This window comes from Rhinoderma darwinii, chromosome 2 (assembly GCF_050947455.1).
Source record: "Rhinoderma darwinii isolate aRhiDar2 chromosome 2, aRhiDar2.hap1, whole genome shotgun sequence".
In the NCBI taxonomy this organism is placed as follows: domain Eukaryota; kingdom Metazoa; phylum Chordata; class Amphibia; order Anura; family Rhinodermatidae; genus Rhinoderma; species Rhinoderma darwinii.
This window is the reverse complement of record NC_134688.1, coordinates 2996458-3019163: the sequence shown is the minus strand read 5'-3', so window position 1 is coordinate 3019163 and position 22706 is coordinate 2996458. Positions and strand designations below refer to the sequence as shown.

The window sequence follows — 22706 nt, the reverse complement described above, 5'->3', positions numbered from 1 at the left end:
AGAGGTCGCTGTGTATATAATGATATATGAGGGGTGAGGAGAAGTCTGGACAGAGAGGTCGCCGTGTATATAATGATATATGAGGGGTGAGGAGAAGTCTGGACAGAGGGGTCGCCGTGTATATAATGATATATGAGAGGTGAGGAGAAGTCTGGACAGAGAGGTCGCCGTGTATATAATGATATATGAGGGGTGAGGAGAAGTCTGGACAGAGAGGTCGCCGTGTATATAATGATATATGAGAGGTGAGGAGAAGTCTGGACAGAGGGGTCGCCGTGTATATAATGATATATGAGAGGTGAGGAGAAGTCTGGACAGAGGGGTCGCCGTGTATATAATGATATATGAGAGGTGAGGAGAAGTCTGGACAGAGAGGTCGCTGTGTATATAATGATATATGAGGGGTGAGGAGAAGTCTGGACAGAGGGGTCGCTGTGTATATAATGATATATGAGGGGTGAGGAGAAGTCTGGACAGAGGGGTCGCCGTGTATATAATGATATATGAGGGGTGAGGAGAAGTCTGGACAGAGAGGTCGCTGTGTATATAATGATATATGAGGGGTGAGGAGAAGTCTGGACAGAGGGGTCGCCGTGTATATAATGATATATGAGAGGTGAGGAGAAGTCTGGACAGAGAGGTCGCCGTGTATATAATGATATATGAGGGGTGAGGAGAAGTCTGGACAGAGAGGTCGCTGTGTATATAATGATATATGAGAGGTGAGGAGAAGTCTGGACAGAGAGGTCGCCGTGTATATAATGATATATGAGGGGTGAGGAGAAGTCTGGACAGAGAGGTCGCTGTGTATATAATGATATATGAGGGGTGAGGAGAAGTCTGGACAGAGGGGTCGCCGTGTATATAATGATATATGAGAGGTGAGGAGAAGTCTGGACAGAGAGGTCGCTGTGTATATAATGATATATGAGGGGTGAGGAGAAGTCTGGACAGAGAGGTCGCTGTGTATATAATGATATATGAGAGGTGAGGAGAAGTCTGGACAGAGAGGTCGCCGTGTATATAATGATATATGAGGGGTGAGGAGAAGTCTGGACAGAGAGGTCGCCGTGTATATAATGATATATGAGGGGTGAGGAGAAGTCTGGACAGAGGGGTCGCCGTGTATATAATGATATATGAGGGGTGAGGAGAAGTCTGGACAGAGGTCGCCGTGTATATAATGATATATGAGAGGTGAGGAGAAGTCTGGACAGAGAGGTCGCCGTGTATATAATGATATATGAGGGGTGAGGAGAAGTCTGGACAGAGGGGTCGCCGTGTATATAATGATATATGAGAGGTGAGGAGAAGTCTGGACAGAGAGGTCGCCGTGTATATAATGATATATGAGAGGTGAGGAGAAGTCTGGACAGAGGGGTCGCTGTGTATATAATGATATATGAGGGGTGAGGAGAAGTCTGGACAGAGAGGTCGCCGTGTATATAATGATATGTGAGAGGTGAGGAGAAGTCTGGACAGAGGGGTCGCCGTGTATATAATGATATATGAGAGGTGAGGAGAAGTCTGGACAGAGAGGTCGCCGTGTATATAATGATATATGAGGGGTGAGGAGAAGTCTGGACAGAGGTCGCTGTGTATATAATGATATATGAGGGGTGAGGAGAAATCTGGACAGAGGGGTCGCCGTGTATATAATGATATATGAGAGGTGAGGAGAAATCTGGACAGAGGGGTCGCCGTGTATATAATGATATATGAGAGGTGAGGAGAAGTCTGGACAGAGAGGTCGCCGTGTATATAATGATATATGAGAGGTGAGGAGAAGTCTGGACAGAGAGGTCGCCGTGTATATAATGATATATGAGGGGTGAGGAGAAGTCTGGACAGAGAGGTCGCCGTGTATATAATGATATATGAGAGGTGAGGAGAAGTCTGGACAGAGAGGTCGCCGTGTATATAATGATATATGAGGGGTGAGGAGAAGTCTGGACAGAGAGGTCGCCGTGTATATAATGATATATGAGGGGTGAGGAGAAGTCTGGACAGAGAGGTCGCCGTGTATATAATGATATATGAGAGGTGAGGAGAAGTCTGGACAGAGAGGTCGCCGTGTATATAATGATATATGAGAGGTGAGGAGAAGTCTGGACAGAGAGGTCGCCGTGTATATAATGATATATGAGGGGTGAGGAGAAGTCTGGACAGAGGTCGCTGTGTATATAATGATATATGAGGGAGGAGGAGAAGTCTGGACAGAGGGGTCGCCGTGTATATAATGATATATGAGGGGTGAGGAGAAGTCTGGACAGAGAGGTCGCTGTGTATATAATGATATATGAGGGAGGAGGAGAAGTCTGGACAGAGAGGTCGCTGTGTATATAATGATATATGAGAGGTGAGGAGAAGTCTGGACAGAGAGGTCGCCGTGTATATAATGATATATGAGAGGTGAGGAGAAGTCTGGACAGAGAGGTCGCCGTGTATATAATGATATATGAGAGGTGAGGAGAAGTCTGGACAGAGAGGTCGCCGTGTATATAATGATATATGAGGGGTGAGGAGAAGTCTGGACAGAGGGGTCGCTGTGTATATAATGATATATGAGAGGTGAGGAGAAGTCTGGACAGAGAGGTCGCCGTGTATATAACGATATATGAGAGGTGAGGAGAAGTCTGGACAGAGGGGTCGCCGTGTATATAACGATATATGAGGGGTGAGGAGAAGTCTGGACAGAGGGGTCGCCGTGTATATAATGATATATGAGGGGTGAGGAGAAGTCTGGACAGAGGGGTCGCCGTGTATATAATGATATATGAGAGGTGAGGAGAAGTCTGGACAGAGGGGTCGCCGTGTATATAACGATATATGAGAGGTGAGGAGAAGTCTGGACAGAGAGGTCGCCGTGTATATAACGATATATGAGGGGTGAGGAGAAGTCTGGACAGAGAGGTCGCCGTGTATATAACGATATATGAGAGGTGAGGAGAAGTCTGGACAGAGGGGTCGCCGTGTATATAATGATATATGAGGGGTGAGGAGAAGTCTGGACAGAGAGGTCGCCGTGTATATAATGATATATGAGGGGTGAGGAGAAGTCTGGACAGAGAGGTCGCCGTGTATATAATGATATATGAGGGGTGAGGAGAAGTCTGGACAGAGGTCGCCGTGTATATAATGATATATGAGGGGTGAGGAGAAGTCTGGACAGAGGGGTCGCCGTGTATATAATGATATATGAGGGGTGAGGAGAAGTCTGGACAGAGAGGTCGCCGTGTATATAATGATATATGAGAGGTGAGGAGAAGTCTGGACAGAGGGGTCGCCGTGTATATAATGATATATGAGAGGTGAGGAGAAGTCTGGACAGAGAGGTCGCCGTGTATATAATGATATATGAGGGGTGAGGAGAAGTCTGGACAGAGAGGTCGCTGTGTATATAATGATATATGAGGGGTGAGGAGAAGTCTGGACAGAGAGGTCGCTGTGTATATAATGATATATGAGGGGTGAGGAGAAGTCTGGACAGAGAGGTCGCTGTGTATATAATGATATATGAGGGGTGAGGAGAAGTCTGGACAGAGGGGTCGCCGTGTATATAATGATATATGAGGGGTGAGGAGAAGTCTGGACAGAGGGGTCGCTGTGTATATAATGATATATGAGGGGTGAGGAGAAGTCTGGACAGAGGGGTCGCCGTGTATATAACGATATATGAGGGGTGAGGAGAAGTCTGGACAGAGAGGTCGCTGTGTATATAATGATATATGAGGGGTGAGGAGAAGTCTGGACAGAGGGGTCGCCGTGTATATAATGATATATGAGGGGTGAGGAGAAGTCTGGACAGAGGGGTCGCTGTGTATATAATGATATATGAGGGGTGAGGAGAAGTCTGGACAGAGGGGTCGCTGTGTATATAATGATATATGAGGGGTGAGGAGAAGTCTGGACAGAGAGGTCGCCGTGTATATAATGATATATGAGGGGTGAGGAGAAGTCTGGACAGAGAGGTCGCCGTGTATATAATGATATATGAGAGGTGAGGAGAAGTCTGGACAGAGGTCGCTGTGTATATAATGATATATGAGAGGTGAGGAGAAGTCTGGACAGAGAGGTCGCCGTGTATATAATGATATATGAGGGGTGAGGAGAAGTCTGGACAGAGAGGTCGCCGTGTATATAATGATATATGAGAGGTGAGGAGAAGTCTGGACAGAGAGGTCGCTGTGTATATAATGATATATGAGGGGTGAGGAGAAGTCTGGACAGAGGGGTCGCCGTGTATATAATGATATATGAGGGGTGAGGAGAAGTCTGGACAGAGAGGTCGCCGTGTATATAATGATATGTGAGGGGTGAGGAGAAGTCTGGACAGAGAGGTCGCCGTGTATATAATGATATGTGAGAGGTGAGGAGAAGTCTGGACAGAGAGGTCGCTGTGTATATAATGATATATGAGGGGTGAGGAGAAGTCTGGACAGAGAGGTCGCCGTGTATATAATGATATATGAGAGGTGAGGAGAAGTCTGGACAGAGAGGTCGCCGTGTATATAATGATATATGAGGGGTGAGGAGAAGTCTGGACAGAGAGGTCGCTGTGTATATAATGATATATGAGAGGTGAGGAGAAGTCTGGACAGAGGTCGCCGTGTATATAATGATATATGAGAGGTGAGGAGAAGTCTGGACAGAGGGGTCGCCGTGTATATAATGATATATGAGAGGTGAGGAGAAGTCTGGACAGAGAGGTCGCTGTGTATATAATGATATATGAGAGGTGAGGAGAAGTCTGGACAGAGAGGTCGCTGTGTATATAATGATATATGAGGGGTGAGGAGAAGTCTGGACAGAGAGGTCGCCGTGTATATAATGATATATGAGGGGTGAGGAGAAGTCTGGACAGAGGGGTCGCTGTGTATATAATGATATATGAGAGGTGAGGAGAAGTCTGGACAGAGAGGTCGCCGTGTATATAATGATATATGAGGGGTGAGGAGAAGTCTGGACAGAGAGGTCGCCGTGTATATAATGATATATGAGGGGTGAGGAGAAGTCTGGACAGAGAGGTCGCCGTGTATATAATGATATATGAGGGGTGAGGAGAAGTCTGGACAGAGGGGTCGCCGTGTATATAATGATATATGAGGGGTGAGGAGAAGTCTGGGCAGAGAGGTCGCCGTGTATATAATGATATATGAGGGGTGAGGAGAAGTCTGGACAGAGGGGTCGCCGTGTATATAATGATATATGAGGGGTGAGGAGAAGTCTGGACAGAGGGGTCGCCGTGTATATAATGATATATGAGAGGTGAGGAGAAGTCTGGACAGAGAGGTCGCTGTGTATATAATGATATATGAGGGGTGAGGAGAAGTCTGGACAGAGGGGTCGCCGTGTATATAATGATATATGAGGGGTGAGGAGAAGTCTGGACAGAGGGGTCGCCGTGTATATAATGATATATGAGGGGTGAGGAGAAGTCTGGACAGAGGGGTCGCCGTGTATATAATGATATATGAGAGGTGAGGAGAAGTCTGGACAGAGAGGTCGCCGTGTATATAATGATATATGAGAGGTGAGGAGAAGTCTGGACAGAGAGGTCGCTGTGTATATAATGATATATGAGGGGTGAGGAGAAGTCTGGACAGAGGGGTCGCTGTGTATATAATGATATATGAGGGGTGAGGAGAAGTCTGGACAGAGGGGTCGCCGTGTATATAATGATATATGAGGGAGGAGGAGAAGTCTGGACAGAGAGGTCGCCGTGTATATAATGATATATGAGGGGTGAGGAGAAGTCTGGACAGAGAGGTCGCTGTGTATATAATGATATATGAGGGGTGAGGAGAAGTCTGGACAGAGAGGTCGCCGTGTATATAATGATATGTGAGAGGTGAGGAGAAGTCTGGACAGAGAGGTCGCTGTGTATATAATGATATATGAGGGGTGAGGAGAAGTCTGGACAGAGAGGTCGCCGTGTATATAATGATATATGAGGGGTGAGGAGAAGTCTGGACAGAGAGGTCGCTGTGTATATAATGATATATGAGGGGTGAGGAGAAGTCTGGACAGAGAGGTCGCCGTGTATATAATGATATATGAGAGGTGAGGAGAAGTCAGGACAGAGAGGTCGCTGTGTATATAATGATATATGAGGGGTGAGGAGAAGTCTGGACAGAGAGGTCGCCGTGTATATAATGATATATGAGGGGTGAGGAGAAGTCTGGACAGAGAGGTCGCTGTGTATATAATGATATATGAGAGGTGAGGAGAAGTCTGGACAGAGGTCGCTGTGTATATAATGATATATGAGGGGTGAGGAGAAGTCTGGACAGAGGGGTCGCCGTGTATATAATGATATATGAGAGGTGAGGAGAAGTCTGGACAGAGAGGTCGCTGTGTATATAATGATATATGAGAGGTGAGGAGAAGTCTGGACAGAGAGGTCGCCGTGTATATAACGATATATGAGAGGTGAGGAGAAGTCTGGACAGAGAGGTCGCTGTGTATATAATGATATATGAGGGGTGAGGAGAAGTCTAGACAGAGGGGTCGCTGTGTATATAATGATATATGAGAGGTGAGGAGAAGTCTGGACAGAGGTCGCCGTGTATATAATGATATATGAGAGGTGAGGAGAAGTCTGGACAGAGAGGTCGCCGTGTATATAATGATATATGAGGGGTGAGGAGAAGTCTGGACAGAGAGGCCGCCGTGTATATAATGATATATGAGAGGTGAGGAGAAGTCTGGACAGAGGGGTCGCTGTGTATATAATGATATATGAGAGGTGAGGAGAAGTCTGGACAGAGGGGTCGCCGTGTATATAATGATATATGAGGGGTGAGGAGAAGTCTGGACAGAGGGGTCGCTGTGTATATAATGATATATGAGAGGTGAGGAGAAGTCTGGACAGAGGGGTCGCTGTGTATATAATGATATATGAGAGGTGAGGAGAAGTCTGGACAGAGGGGTCGCTGTGTATATAATGATATATGAGGGGTGAGGAGAAGTCTGGACAGAGGGGTCGCCGTGTATATAATGATATATGAGAGGTGAGGAGAAGTCTGGACAGAGAGGTCGCCGTGTATATAATGATATATGAGGGGTGAGGAGAAGTCTGGACAGAGAGGTCGCCGTGTATATAATGATATATGAGAGGTGAGGAGAAGTCTGGACAGAGAGGTCGCCGTGTATATAATGATATATGAGAGGTGAGGAGAAGTCTGGACAGAGAGGTCGCCGTGTATATAATGATATATGAGAGGTGAGGAGAAGTCTGGACAGAGAGGTCGCCGTGTATATAATGATATATGAGGGGTGAGGAGAAGTCTGGACAGAGAGGTCGCCGTGTATATAATGATATATGAGGGGTGAGGAGAAGTCTGGACAGAGAGGTCGCTGTGTATATAATGATATATGAGGGGTGAGGAGAAGTCTGGACAGAGAGGTCGCCGTGTATATAATGATATATGAGGGGTGAGGAGAAGTCTGGACAGAGGGGTCGCCGTGTATATAATGATATATGAGGGGTGAGGAGAAGTCTGGACAGAGGGGTCGCTGTGTATATAATGATATATGAGGGGTGAGGAGAAGTCTGGACAGAGAGGTCGCTGTGTATATAATGATATATGAGGGGTGAGGAGAAGTCTGGACAGAGAGGTCGCCGTGTATATAATGATATATGAGGGGTGAGGAGAAGTCTGGACAGAGAGGTCGCCGTGTATATAATGATATATGAGGGGTGAGGAGAAGTCTGGACAGAGAGGTCGCCGTGTATATAATGATATATGAGAGGTGAGGAGAAGTCTGGACAGAGAGGTCGCCGTGTATATAATGATATATGAGAGGTGAGGAGAAGTCTGGACAGAGAGGTCGCTGTGTATATAATGATATATGAGGGGTGAGGAGAAGTCTGGACAGAGGTCGCCGTGTATATAATGATATATGAGGGGTGAGGAGAAGTCTGGACAGAGGGGTCGCTGTGTATATAATGATATATGAGGGGTGAGGAGAAGTCTGGACAGAGGTCGCCGTGTATATAATGATATATGAGGGGTGAGGAGAAGTCTGGACAGAGAGGTCGCCGTGTATATAATGATATATGAGGGGTGAGGAGAAGTCTGGACAGAGAGGTCGCTGTGTATATAATGATATATGAGGGGTGAGGAGAAGTCTGGACAGAGGGGTCGCTGTGTATATAATGATATATGAGGGGTGAGGAGAAGTCTGGACAGAGAGGTCGCTGTGTATATAATGATATATGAGAGGTGAGGAGAAGTCTGGACAGAGAGGTCGCCGTGTATATAATGATATATGAGGGGTGAGGAGAAGTCTGGACAGAGAGGTCGCTGTGTATATAATGATATATGAGAGGTGAGGAGAAGTCTGGACAGAGGGGTCGCCGTGTATATAATGATATATGAGGGGTGAGGAGAAGTCTGGACAGAGGTCGCCGTGTATATAATGATATATGAGAGGTGAGGAGAAGTCTGGACAGAGGGGTCGCCGTGTATATAATGATATATGAGGGGTGAGGAGAAGTCTGGACAGAGGGGTCGCCGTGTATATAATGATATATGAGGGGTGAGGAGAAGTCTGGACAGAGAGGTCGCCGTGTATATAATGATATATGAGAGGTGAGGAGAAGTCTGGACAGAGAGGTCGCCGTGTATATAATGATATATGAGAGGTGAGGAGAAGTCTGGACAGAGAGGTCGCTGTGTATATAATGATATATGAGGGGTGAGGAGAAGTCTGGACAGAGAGGTCGCCGTGTATATAATGATATATGAGGGGTGAGGAGAAGTCTGGACAGAGAGGTCGCTGTGTATATAATGATATATGAGGGGTGAGGAGAAGTCTGGACAGAGAGGTCGCTGTGTATATAATGATATATGAGAGGTGAGGAGAAGTCTGGACAGAGGGGTCGCTGTGTATATAATGATATATGAGAGGTGAGGAGAAGTCTGGACAGAGAGGTCGCCGTGTATATAATGATATATGAGAGGTGAGGAGAAGTCTGGACAGAGAGGTCGCCGTGTATATAATGATATATGAGAGGTGAGGAGAAGTCTGGACAGAGAGGTCGCCGTGTATATAATGATATATGAGGGGTGAGGAGAAGTCTGGACAGAGAGGTCGCCGTGTATATAATGATATATGAGAGGTGAGGAGAAGTCTGGACAGAGAGGTCGCTGTGTATATAATGATATATGAGAGGTGAGGAGAAGTCTGGACAGAGGGGTCGCTGTGTATATAATGATATATGAGAGGTGAGGAGAAGTCTGGACAGAGAGGTCGCTGTGTATATAATGATATATGAGGGGTGAGGAGAAGTCTGGACAGAGGGGTCGCCGTGTATATAATGATATATGAGGGGTGAGGAGAAGTCTGGATAGAGGGGTCGCCGTGTATATAATGATATATGAGAGGTGAGGAGAAGTCTGGACAGAGGGGTCGCCGTGTATATAATGATATATGAGAGGTGAGGAGAAGTCTGGACAGAGGGGTCGCTGTGTATATAATGATATATGAGAGGTGAGGAGAAGTCTGGACAGAGAGGTCGCTGTGTGTATAATGATATATGAGAGGTGAGGAGAAGTCTGGACAGAGAGGTCGCCGTGTATATAATGATATATGAGAGGTGAGGAGAAGTCTGGACAGAGAGGTCGCTGTGTATATAATGATATATGAGAGGTGAGGAGAAGTCTGGACAGAGGGGTCGCTGTGTATATAATGATATATGAGAGGTGAGGAGAAGTCTGGACAGAGAGGTCGCCGTGTATATAATGATATATGAGAGGTGAGGAGAAGTCTGGACAGAGAGGTCGCCGTGTATATAATGATATATGAGAGGTGAGGAGAAGTCTGGACAGAGAGGTCGCCGTGTATATAATGATATATGAGGGGTGAGGAGAAGTCTGGACAGAGAGGTCGCCGTGTATATAATGATATATGAGAGGTGAGGAGAAGTCTGGACAGAGAGGTCGCTGTGTATATAATGATATATGAGAGGTGAGGAGAAGTCTGGACAGAGGGGTCGCTGTGTATATAATGATATATGAGAGGTGAGGAGAAGTCTGGACAGAGAGGTCGCTGTGTATATAATGATATATGAGGGGTGAGGAGAAGTCTGGACAGAGAGGTCGCCGTGTATATAATGATATATGAGGGGTGAGGAGAAGTCTGGACAGAGGGGTCGCCGTGTATATAATGATATATGAGAGGTGAGGAGAAGTCTGGACAGAGAGGTCGCCGTGTATATAATGATATATGAGAGGTGAGGAGAAGTCTGGACAGAGGGGTCGCCGTGTATATAATGATATATGAGGGGTGAGGAGAAGTCTGGACAGAGAGGTCGCCGTGTATATAATGATATATGAGGGGTGAGGAGAAGTCTGGACAGAGAGGTCGCCGTGTATATAATGATATATGAGAGGTGAGGAGAAGTCTGGACAGAGAGGTCGCTGTGTATATAATGATATATGAGAGGTGAGGAGAAGTCTGGACAGAGAGGTCGCCGTGTATATAATGATATATGAGGGGTGAGGAGAAGTCTGGACAGAGGGGTCGCCGTGTATATAATGATATGTGAGGGGTGAGGAGAAGTCTGGACAGAGGGGTCGCCGTGTATATAACGATATATGAGAGGTGAGGAGAAGTCTGGACAGAGAGGTCGCCGTGTATATAATGATATATGAGAGGTGAGGAGAAGTCTGGACAGAGAGGTCGCCGTGTATATAATGATATATGAGAGGTGAGGAGAAGTCTGGACAGAGAGGTCGCCGTGTATATAATGATATATGAGAGGTGAGGAGAAGTCTGGACAGAGAGGTCGCCGTGTATATAATGATATATGAGAGGTGAGGAGAAGTCTGGACAGAGGGGTCGCCGTGTATATAATGATATATGAGGGGTGAGGAGAAGTCTGGACAGAGAGGTCGCCGTGTATATAATGATATATGAGGGGTGAGGAGAAGTCTGGACAGAGAGGTCGCCGTGTATATAATGATATATGAGAGGTGAGGAGAAGTCTGGACAGAGAGGTCGCCGTGTATATAATGATATATGAGAGGTGAGGAGAAGTCTGGACAGAGAGGTCGCTGTGTATATAATGATATATGAGAGGTGAGGAGAAGTCTGGACAGAGAGGTCGCCGTGTATATAATGATATGTGAGGGGTGAGGAGAAGTCTGGACAGAGGGGTCGCCGTGTATATAATGATATGTGAGGGGTGAGGAGAAGTCTGGACAGAGGGGTCGCCGTGTATATAACGATATATGAGGGGTGAGGAGAAGTCTGGACAGAGGGGTCGCCGTGTATATAATGATATATGAGGGGTGAGGAGAAGTCTGGACAGAGGGGTCGCTGTGTATATAATGATATATGAGAGGTGAGGAGAAGTCTGGACAGAGAGGTCGCCGTGTATATAATGATATATGAGAGGTGAGGAGAAGTCTGGACAGAGAGGTCGCTGTGTATATAATGATATATGAGGGGTGAGGAGAAGTCTGGTCAGAGGTCGCTGTGTATATAATGATATATGAGAGGTGAGGAGAAGTCTGGACAGAGAGGTCGCCGTGTATATAATGATATATGAGAGGTGAGGAGAAGTCTGGACAGAGAGGTCGCTGTGTATATAATGATATATGAGAGGTGAGGAGAAGTCTGGACAGAGAGGTCGCCGTGTATATAATGATATATGAGAGGTGAGGAGAAGTCTGGACAGAGGTCGCTGTGTATATAATGATATATGAGGGGCGAGGAGAAGTCTGGACAGAGGTCGCTGTGTATATAATGATATATGAGAGGTGAGGAGAAGTCTGGACAGAGGGGTCGCCGTGTATATAATGATATATGAGAGGTGAGGAGAAGTCTGGACAGAGAGGTCGCTGTGTATATAATGATATATGAGAGGTGAGGAGAAGTCTGGACAGAGAGGTCGCCGTGTATATAATGATATATGAGAGGTGAGGAGAAGTCTGGACAGAGGTCGCTGTGTATATAATGATATATGAGAGGTGAGGAGAAGTCTGGACAGAGAGGTCGCTGTGTATATAATGATATATGAGGGGTGAGGAGAAGTCTGGACAGAGGGGTCGCCGTGTATATAATGATATATGAGAGGTGAGGAGAAGTCTGGACAGAGGGGTCGCCGTGTATATAATGATATATGAGAGGTGAGGAGAAGTCTGGACAGAGAGGTCGCCGTGTATATAATGATATATGAGGGGTGAGGAGAAGTCTGGACAGAGAGGTCGCTGTGTATATAATGATATATGAGGGGTGAGGAGAAGTCTGGACAGAGAGGTCGCCGTGTATATAATGATATATGAGAGGTGAGGAGAAGTCTGGACAGAGAGGTCGCCGTGTATATAATGATATATGAGAGGTGAGGAGAAGTCTGGACAGAGGGGTCGCCGTGTATATAATGATATATGAGAGGTGAGGAGAAGTCTGGACAGAGAGGTCGCCGTGTATATAATGATATATGAGAGGTGAGGAGAAGTCTGGACAGAGAGGTCGCCGTGTATATAATGATATATGAGGGGTGAGGAGAAGTCTGGACAGAGAGGTCGCCGTGTATATAATGATATATGAGGGGTGAGGAGAAGTCTGGACAGAGAGGTCGCCGTGTATATAATGATATATGAGAGGTGAGGAGAAGTCTGGACAGAGAGGTCGCCGTGTATATAATGTATATATGAGGGGTGAGGAGAAGTCTGGACAGAGAGGTCGCCGTGTATATAATGATATATGAGAGGTGAGGAGAAGTCTGGACAGAGGGGTCGCCGTGTATATAATGATATGTGAGGGGTGAGGAGAAGTCTGGACAGAGGTCGCTGTGTATATAATGATATGTGAGGGGTGAGGAGAAGTCTGGACAGAGGTCGCCGTGTATATAATGATATATGAGAGGTGAGGAGAAGTCTGGACAGAGAGGTCGCCGTGTATATAATGATATATGAGAGGTGAGGAGAAGTCTGGACAGAGAGGTCGCCGTGTATATAATGATATATGAGAGGTGAGGAGAAGTCTGGACAGAGAGGTCGCCGTGTATATAATGATATATGAGAGGTGAGGAGAAGTCTGGACAGAGGGGTCGCCGTGTATATAATGATATGTGAGGGGTGAGGAGAAGTCTGGACAGAGGGGTCGCCGTGTATATAATGATATATGAGGGGTGAGGAGAAGTCTGGACAGAGAGGTCGCCGTGTATATAATGATATATGAGAGGTGAGGAGAAGTCTGGACAGAGAGGTCGCCGTGTATATAATGATATATGAGGGGTGAGGAGAAGTCTGGACAGAGAGGTCGCTGTGTATATAATGATATATGAGAGGTGAGGAGAAGTCTGGACAGAGAGGTCGCCGTGTATATAATGATATATGAGAGGTGAGGAGAAGTCTGGACAGAGAGGTCGCCGTGTATATAATGATATATGAGAGGTGAGGAGAAGTCTGGACAGAGGGGTCGCTGTGTATATAATGATATATGAGAGGTGAGGAGAAGTCTGGACAGAGAGGTCGCCGTGTATATAACGATATATGAGAGGTGAGGAGAAGTCTGGACAGAGAGGTCGCTGTGTATATAATGATATATGAGAGGTGAGGAGAAGTCTGGACAGAGGGGTCGCCGTGTATATAATGATATATGAGAGGTGAGGAGAAGTCTGGACAGAGAGGTCGCTGTGTATATAATGATATATGAGGGGTGAGGAGAAGTCTGGACAGAGAGGTCGCCGTGTATATAATGATATATGAGGGGTGAGGAGAAGTCTGGACAGAGGGGTCGCCGTGTATATAATGATATATGAGGGGTGAGGAGAAGTCTGGACAGAGGGGTCGCCGTGTATATAATGATATATGAGGGGTGAGGAGAAGTCTGGACAGAGAGGTCGCCGTGTATATAATGATATATGAGGGGTGAGGAGAAGTCTGGACAGAGAGGTCGCCGTGTATATAATGATATATGAGAGGTGAGGAGAAGTCTGGACAGAGAGGTCGCCGTGTATATAATGATATATGAGAGGTGAGGAGAAGTCTGGACAGAGGGGTCGCCGTGTATATAATGATATATGAGGGGTGAGGAGAAGTCTGGACAGAGAGGTCGCCGTGTATATAATGATATATGAGGGGTGAGGAGAAGTCTGGACAGAGGGGTCGCTGTGTATATAATGATATATGAGGGGTGAGGAGAAGTCTGGACAGAGAGGTCGCTGTGTATATAATGATATATGAGGGGTGAGGAGAAGTCTGGACAGAGGTCGCTGTGTATATAATGATATGTGAGGGGTGAGGAGAAGTCTGGACAGAGAGGTCGCCGTGTATATAATGATATATGAGGGGTGAGGAGAAGTCTGGACAGAGAGGTCGCTGTGTATATAATGATATATGAGAGGTGAGGAGAAGTCTGGACAGAGGTCGCCGTGTATATAATGATATATGAGGGGGGAGGAGAAGTCTGGACAGAGGGGTCGCCGTGTATATAATGATATATGAGAGGTGAGGAGAAGTCTGGACAGAGGGGTCGCCGTGTATATAATGATATATGAGAGGTGAGGAGAAGTCTGGACAGAGAGGTCGCCGTGTATATAATGATATATGAGGGGTGAGGAGAAGTCTGGACAGAGAGGTCGCCGTGTATATAATGATATATGAGAGGTGAGGAGAAGTCTGGACAGAGGGGTCGCCGTGTATATAATGATATATGAGAGGTGAGGAGAAGTCTGGACAGAGAGGTCGCCGTGTATATAATGATATGTGAGGGGTGAGGAGAAGTCTGGACAGAGGGGTCGCCGTGTATATAATGATATATGAGGGGTGAGGAGAAGTCTGGACAGAGAGGTCGCCGTGTATATAATGATATATGAGAGGTGAGGAGAAGTCTGGACAGAGAGGTCGCCGTGTATATAATGATATATGAGGGGTGAGGAGAAGTCTGGACAGAGAGGTCGCTGTGTATATAATGATATATGAGAGGTGAGGAGAAGTCTGGACAGAGAGGTCGCCGTGTATATAATGATATATGAGAGGTGAGGAGAAGTCTGGACAGAGAGGTCGCTGTGTATATAATGATATATGAGAGGTGAGGAGAAGTCTGGACAGAGGGGTCGCCGTGTATATAATGATATATGAGAGGTGAGGAGAAGTCTGGACAGAGAGGTCGCCGTGTATATAATGATATATGAGAGGTGAGGAGAAGTCTGGACAGAGAGGTCGCCGTGTATATAATGATATATGAGGGGTGAGGAGAAGTCTGGACAGAGGTCGCTGTGTATATAATGATATATGAGGGGTGAGGAGAAGTCTGGACAGAGAGGTCGCCGTGTATATAATGATATATGAGGGGTGAGGAGAAGTCTGGACAGAGGGGTCGCCGTGTATATAATGATATATGAGGGGTGAGGAGAAGTCTGGACAGAGAGGTCGCCGTGTATATAATGATATATGAGGGGTGAGGAGAAGTCTGGACAGAGAGGTCGCCGTGTATATAATGATATATGAGAGGTGAGGAGAAGTCTGGACAGAGAGGTCGCCGTGTATATAATGATATATGAGAGGTGAGGAGAAGTCTGGACAGAGGGGTCGCCGTGTATATAATGATATATGAGGGGTGAGGAGAAGTCTGGACAGAGAGGTCGCTGTGTATATAATGATATGTGAGGGGTGAGGAGAAGTCTGGACAGAGGGGTCGCCGTGTATATAATGATATATGAGGGGTGAGGAGAAGTCTGGACAGAGAGGTCGCCGTGTATATAATGATATATGAGAGGTGAGGAGAAGTCTGGACAGAGAGGTCGCCGTGTATATAATGATATATGAGAGGTGAGGAGAAGTCTGGACAGAGAGGTCGCTGTGTATATAATGATATATGAGGGGTGAGGAGAAGTCTGGACAGAGAGGTCGCCGTGTATATAATGATATATGAGAGGTGAGGAGAAGTCTGGACAGAGAGGTCGCCGTGTATATAATGATATATGAGGGGTGAGGAGAAGTCTGGACAGAGGGGTCGCTGTGTATATAATGATATATGAGGGGTGAGGAGAAGTCTGGACAGAGGTCGCCGTGTATATAATGATATATGAGGGGTGAGGAGAAGTCTGGACAGAGGGGTCGCTGTGTATATAATGATATATGAGAGGTGAGGAGAAGTCTGGACAGAGGGGTCGCCGTGTATATAATGATATATGAGGGGTGAGGAGAAGTCTGGACAGAGAGGTCGCCGTGTATATAATGATATATGAGGGGTGAGGAGAAGTCTGGACAGAGGGGTCGCCGTGTATATAATGATATATGAGAGGTGAGGAGAAGTCTGGACAGAGGGGTCGCTGTGTATATAATGATATATGAGGGGTGAGGAGAAGTCTGGACAGAGGTCGCCGTGTATATAATGATATATGAGGGGTGAGGAGAAGTCTGGACAGAGGGGTCGCCGTGTATATAATGATATATGAGGGGTGAGGAGAAGTCTGGACAGAGAGGTCGCTGTGTATATAATGATATATGAGAGGTGAGGAGAAGTCTGGACAGAGAGGTCGCCGTGTATATAATGATATATGAGGGGTGAGGAGAAGTCTGGACAGAGGGGTCGCTGTGTATATAATGATATATGAGGGGTGAGGAGAAGTCTGGACAGAGAGGTCGCCGTGTATATAATGATATATGAGGGGTGAGGAGAAGTCTGGACAGAGGGGTCGCCGTGTATATAATGATATATGAGAGGTGAGGAGAAGTCTGGACAGAGGGGTCGCTGTGTATATAATGATATATGAGAGGTGAGGAGAAGTCTGGACAGAGAGGTCGCTGTGTATATAATGATATATGAGGGGTGAGGAGAAGTCTGGACAGAGGGGTCGCTGTGTATATAATGATATATGAGGGGTGAGGAGAAGTCTGGACAGAGAGGTCGCTGTGTATATAATGATATATGAGGGGTGAGGAGAAGTCTGGACAGAGAGGTCGCCGTGTATATAATGATATATGAGAGGTGAGGAGAAGTCTGGACAGAGAGGTCGCCGTGTATATAATGATATATGAGGGGTGAGGAGAAGTCTGGACAGAGAGGTCGCCGTGTATATAATGATATATGAGAGGTGAGGAGAAGTCTGGACAGAGAGGTCGCTGTGTATATAATGATATATGAGAGGTGAGGAGAAGTCTGGACAGAGAGGTCGCCGTGTATATAATGATATATGAGAGGTGAGGAGAAGTCTGGACAGAGAGGTCGCTGTGTATATAATGATATGTGAGGGGTGAGGAGAAGTCTGGACAGAGAGGTCGCTGTGTATATAATGATATATGAGAGGTGAGGAGAAGTCTGGACAGAGAGGTCGCTGTGTATATAATGATATATGAGAGGTGAGGAGAAGTCTGGACAGAGAGGTCGCTGTGTATATAATGATATGTGAGGGGTGAGGAGAAGTCTGGACAGAGAGGTCGCTGTGTATATAATGATATGTGAGAGGTGAGGAGAAGTCTGGACAGAGAGGTCGCTGTGTATATAATGATATATGAGAGGTGAGGAGAAGTCTGGACAGAGAGGTCGCCGTGTATATAATGTTTATATGAGGGGTGAGGAGAAGCCTAGACAGAGAGGTGAGGAGAAGCCTAGACAGAGGGGCCGCTCTGGGTATAGAGTTTTTGGACTTTATAAAGGCATTTGACACTGTCCCCCATAGACGTCTAATGGGAAAATCAAGGACTATAGGTTTAGAAAATATAGTTTGTAATTGGATACGTCCTTGAGCCAATTCTCAATCCAGAGAGTTGTGGTCAATGACTCCTACTCTGAATGGTCCCCGGTTATAAGTGGTGACCCCAGGGTTCAGTGCTGGGACCACTATTATTCACCTCATTTATTAATGATATAGAGGATGGGATTAATAGCACTATTTCTATTTTTGCAGATGACACCAAACTATGTAATAATGTTCAGTCTATGGAAGATGTTCGTAAATTGCAAGCGGATTTGGACACACTAAGTGTTTGGGCGTCCACTTGGCAAATGAGGTTTAATGTAGATAAATGTAAAGTTCTGCATCTGGGTGTAATAATCTGCAGGCGTCATATGTCCTAGGTGGCGCTACACTGGGGGACTCACTTGTAGAGAAGGATCTGGGTGTACTTGTAAATCATAGACTACAGCACAATGTCAATCAGCTACTTCTAAGGCCAGCAGGATATTGTCGTGTATTAAAAGAGGCATGGACTCGCGGGACAGGGATGTAATATTACCACTTTACAAAGCATTAGTGAGGCCTCATCTAGAATATGCAGTTCAGTTCGGGGCTCCAGTTCATAGAAAGGAGGAAAAATACAAAGAAGAGCAACGAAGCTAATTAGGGGCACGGAGAATCTAAGTTATGAGGAAAGATTAAAATAACTAAACCTATTTAGCCTTGAAAAAAGACGACTAAGGGTGGACATGATTAACTTATATAAATATATTAATGGCACATACAAAAAATATGGTGAAATCCTGTTCCATGTAAAACCCCCTCAAAAAACAAGGGGGCGCTACCGTTATCTGGAGAAAAAAAGGTTCAACCTGCAGAGGCGACAACTCTTCTTTACTGTGAGAACTATGAATCTGTGGAAGTCACCGCAGGTGCTGGTTTTTTACAGTAAGAGCAGTGAATCTGTGGAAGTCACCGTAGGTGCTGGTTCTTTACAGTAAGAGCGGTGAATCTGTGGAATAGTCAGCGCAGGAGCGGTCACAGCAGGGACAGGAGATGCTGCAAAAAACGCAAAGATCATTTCCTAGAACAAAAAATATATCAGCTGCTGTGTGTAGAAATGTTTCCCTCCTTTTCCCGTCTCTTGGTTGAACTTGATGGACATGCGTCTTTATGTAACTTTATAACGTGATGCAGTTTTTCGGACAGCTGGTGCTGCGGGTTCCAGGTTGGAATAAGCCGCAGTTTCTATGCAGCATATCCGACTCGTGGGAACCCGGCCCAAGAGTTAGGTTCGCGGTTATTGCTAGTGCGGTAGATCGGAGAGGTAGACCCCTCCGCAGGTCATATAGCAGTATGCAGTAGGGGGGGTGGGGGATAGGAGGGCCCTTCATCTAAAGTGGGGGCCCCTATCATAACAGAGCAGCTATGACACCGTCATTTCTATGTATCTTACATGCCGGTTGTGGGTACACTGACACTGTATTTGTCATTTTACCTTTCTCAGTTGGGCCTACACAATATTACAACTTTATAAATCAGGCTGGAGGTCCAGTTTATAATCTGGTGACAGAGCCTCTTTAAATGCCCTATCTCCTACATAATGTGATTGGCGCTGTAATGTAGAGAACAGTGGTCCTAGTAATAAAGAGGCTGTCACCAGATTATAAGTGCCCTATCTCCTACATAATGTGATCGGCGCTGTAATGTAGATAACAGTGGTCCTAGTAATAAAGAGGCTGTCACCACATTATAAGTGTCCTGTTTCCTACATAATGGGATCGGCGCTGTAATGTAGATAACAGTGGTTTTTAATTTGAAAATTTTAGGTTTATGCTAAGAGGTGACAGCCTCTTTATTACTAGGACCACTGTTATCTACATTACAGCACCGATCACATTATGTAGGAGACAGGGCACTTATAATCTGCCGACAGCCTCTTTAATTTGTTCATATTCTGGACGGTATTACTCTACGAAGCAGCGTTTTGTTTTTTTTGCCTTTGTCCGATTTCTTCTAGCTGACAATTTCCTTCGAGCTGCAGCAGACTGACGCTGTGCTTCAATACCTATAATAGAGATCAAGTCACCTCTAAATACCTCCCTGTGGATCCTAAATTCATCCACCCTACATTGCTGCGTGTACCCATCGTATGCACTCAATTATCTAATGTGTAAGCTATTGGGGGGGGGGGGGGTGATTGGATTGATGTCCGCTCCATCACGTGATCAGTGTATAGGAAACCCCTGTAACGTTCAGCACCGGAGTGTGATCCTGGGACCCCCCTACAGAATATCATCATTAACAAGCAGTAGGGTGTAGTTTAAAGGGGGCGACTATATCACCCGGTGCTATGCACCCCCCACAATCAGATGCGGTATCTTACGGCTAGTAATCGGTACAACCGACCACACAGGAAATCTCCGCTGTTTCTGGTAAAGTCCTCGTCCAGTCTCCTGTAGATAAAGCGGAGTCACCGTTTTCAAGACCTCTTCTTGCCGTCATTGTCTGGAAACATTCATTTTTTTAACACTTAGAGGCTGAAAGCCTAACGTAACGCCTCTCACAGCTGAGGGTTTGTTGCAATGTATTAGCGTAGATAAGCGCTATCAGCTTGGAGTCCAGGATAGGAGAGAAGATTGTGCTGCTGCTGTACTTTGCTCACAGGATTGTCTACACTGATACACTGTAACAAACCCTCAGCTGTGTGAGCAGGACCGGGTCAGGCCTCCTCAGACTCTCACACGACTTTGCTCTTCCAGCATCACCAGCAGTTAATAAATAGCATTTTATTGGTTTTTTATTGTTTTGGCTTTTTTTAGGCATGCCCATCCGAAGCAAAGAATACAGAAAAAAAGAAAACGTCATCCAAACATCCCCCACAAAATAAAACTCCACGACCCAAGTACAAATCTATCAATGCCCTCGGCGGGGGTTTATCGTTTTTTTTTTTTGGTGGCAAAGGGAGAAGATTCCCAAAAGCCATGCATAGCAAAGCGGGGAGATGCCGTAACTGGGGGGAGGGGGGGAAAGAGTGATCAGCCAGCAGCCCCAAAATAAACACGAGGATGAACAGCCCGCGCCCCCCACTAGTGATTGTACGTGCAAGGTCTGCTCCGGGGGGGGGGGGGGGATACGGGAGAAGCGTCCGGTCCTGGCTCCCACCTCGCATCCTCCTCTCCAATAGTTCTGCATATATTTGCATCTCATTAGAGGGCGGCAGAAGAGAAGTCCGCAGTGGCCCCACCGCCGTGTTCCTGTGCTCTGGAAAGGTCCATTTATTTCTTTGGCTTCTTGAAGATATTGAGCGTCAGCTTCTTCTTTCCAGAATTGGGGTCATTGTCCTCCCCGGTGGAGCCGCTGTCCTCGTCCTTCTTCATGGCCAGCTGCGGGATTCGCGTGCTCTTTGAGTGGTTGTGCTTGGACTCTGTGCCGGGGGATGGGGTATCGGCATCGGTGGAGCTCGGGCTGTGGGATCGGGAAGAGTCAGAATGCGGTTGTCCCGTTCCGGCCATGCTGATCTCTCCTAAGCTGCACGACTTGTCGCCGAGCATCTTCTCCAGCTGCGGGCTGTCGGAAAGTCTTTGAAGGGCCCCCCCGATACCGGACATTTCCAGCTGGCGGTTTCCACCATTGGGGGTTTGGCTACTGGATGGCAGCTCTTCAAAGGCTCGCTGAGAGAGGGAGGATTTGGAACTGGGGATCTTGCTGAGTCGAGACTCACCCATGTACGGGATGGATGAATCCGAATCGGAGCGACTCAAGTCCCTGAGAAATAAGAAGAAAAAAAGAGTTAGACAACGGAGGGGCGAGGTCATATAGAAAAGTCAGACAACGGAGGCGCGAGGACATATAGAAACGTCAGACAACAGAGGCGCGAGGACATATAGAAACGTCAGACAACGGAGGCGCGAGGACATATAGAAACGTCAGACAACGGAGGCGCGAGGACATATAGAAACGTCAGACAACAGAGGCGCGAGGACATATAGAAACGTCAGACAACGGAGGCGCGAGGACATATAGAAACGTCAGACAACAGAGGCGCGAGGACATATAGAAACGTCAGACAACGGAGGCGCGAGGTCATATAGAAACATCAGACAACGGAGGCGCGAGGACATATAGAAACGTCAGATAACGGAGGCGCGAGGTCATATAGAAACGTCAGACAACGGAGGCGCGAGGTCATATAGAAACGTCAGACAACGGAGGCGCGAGGACATATAGAAACGTCAGACAACGGGGGCGCGAGGTCATATAGAAACGTCAGACAACAGAGGCGCGAGGACATATAGAAACGTCAGACAACGGAGGCGCGAGGTCATATAGAAACGTCAGATAACGGAGGCGCGAGGTCATATAGAAACGTCAGACAACGGAGGCGCGAGGACATATAGAAACGTCAGACAACGGAGGGGCGAGGTCATATAGACACGTCAGATAACGGAGGCGCGAGGTCATATAGAAACATCAGACAACGGAGGCGCGAGGTCATATAGAAACGTCAGACAACGGAGGCTCGAGGACATAAAGAAACATCAGACAACGGAGGCGCGAGGTCATATAGAAACGTCAGACAACAGAGGCTCGAGGTCATATAGAAACGTCAGACAACGGAGGCGCGAGGTCATATAGAAACGTCAGACAACGGAGGCGCGAGGTCATATAGAAACGTCAGACAACGGAGGCGCGAGGTCATATAGAAACGTCAGACAACGGAGGCGCGAGGTCATATAGAAACATCAGACAACGGAGGCGCGAGGTCATATAGAAACATCAGACAACGGAGGCGCGAGGTCATATAGAAACGTCAGATAACGGAGGCGCGAGGTCATATAGAAACATCAGACAACAGAGGGGCGAGGTCATATAGAAACATCAGACAACGGAGGCGCGAGGACATATAGAAACGTCAGACAACGGAGGCGCGAGGACATATAGAAACGTCAGATAACGGAGGCGCGAGGTCATATAGAAACGTCAGATAACGGAGGCGCGAGGTCATATAGAAACGTCAGACAACGGAGGCGCGAGGACATATAGAAACATCAGACAACGGAGTCGC

The 22706-nt window shown here is 46.7% G+C and overlaps 1 protein-coding gene across 2 annotated transcripts in view; it reads right to left on the bottom strand.

The window, feature by feature from the left end:
* Positions 1-20420: 20420 nt before the first annotated feature.
* Positions 20421-22706, bottom strand: part of STIM1 (stromal interaction molecule 1) — a 70322-nt gene continuing 68036 nt past the window's right edge. For both annotated transcript variants that reach the window (XM_075851277.1, XM_075851278.1), the window contains one exon: positions 20421-21406. In XM_075851277.1, the coding sequence (XP_075707392.1) occupies positions 20917-21406 (490 nt within the window). In that variant the 3' untranslated portion in view covers positions 20421-20916. The remainder of the gene's footprint in view (positions 21407-22706) is intronic.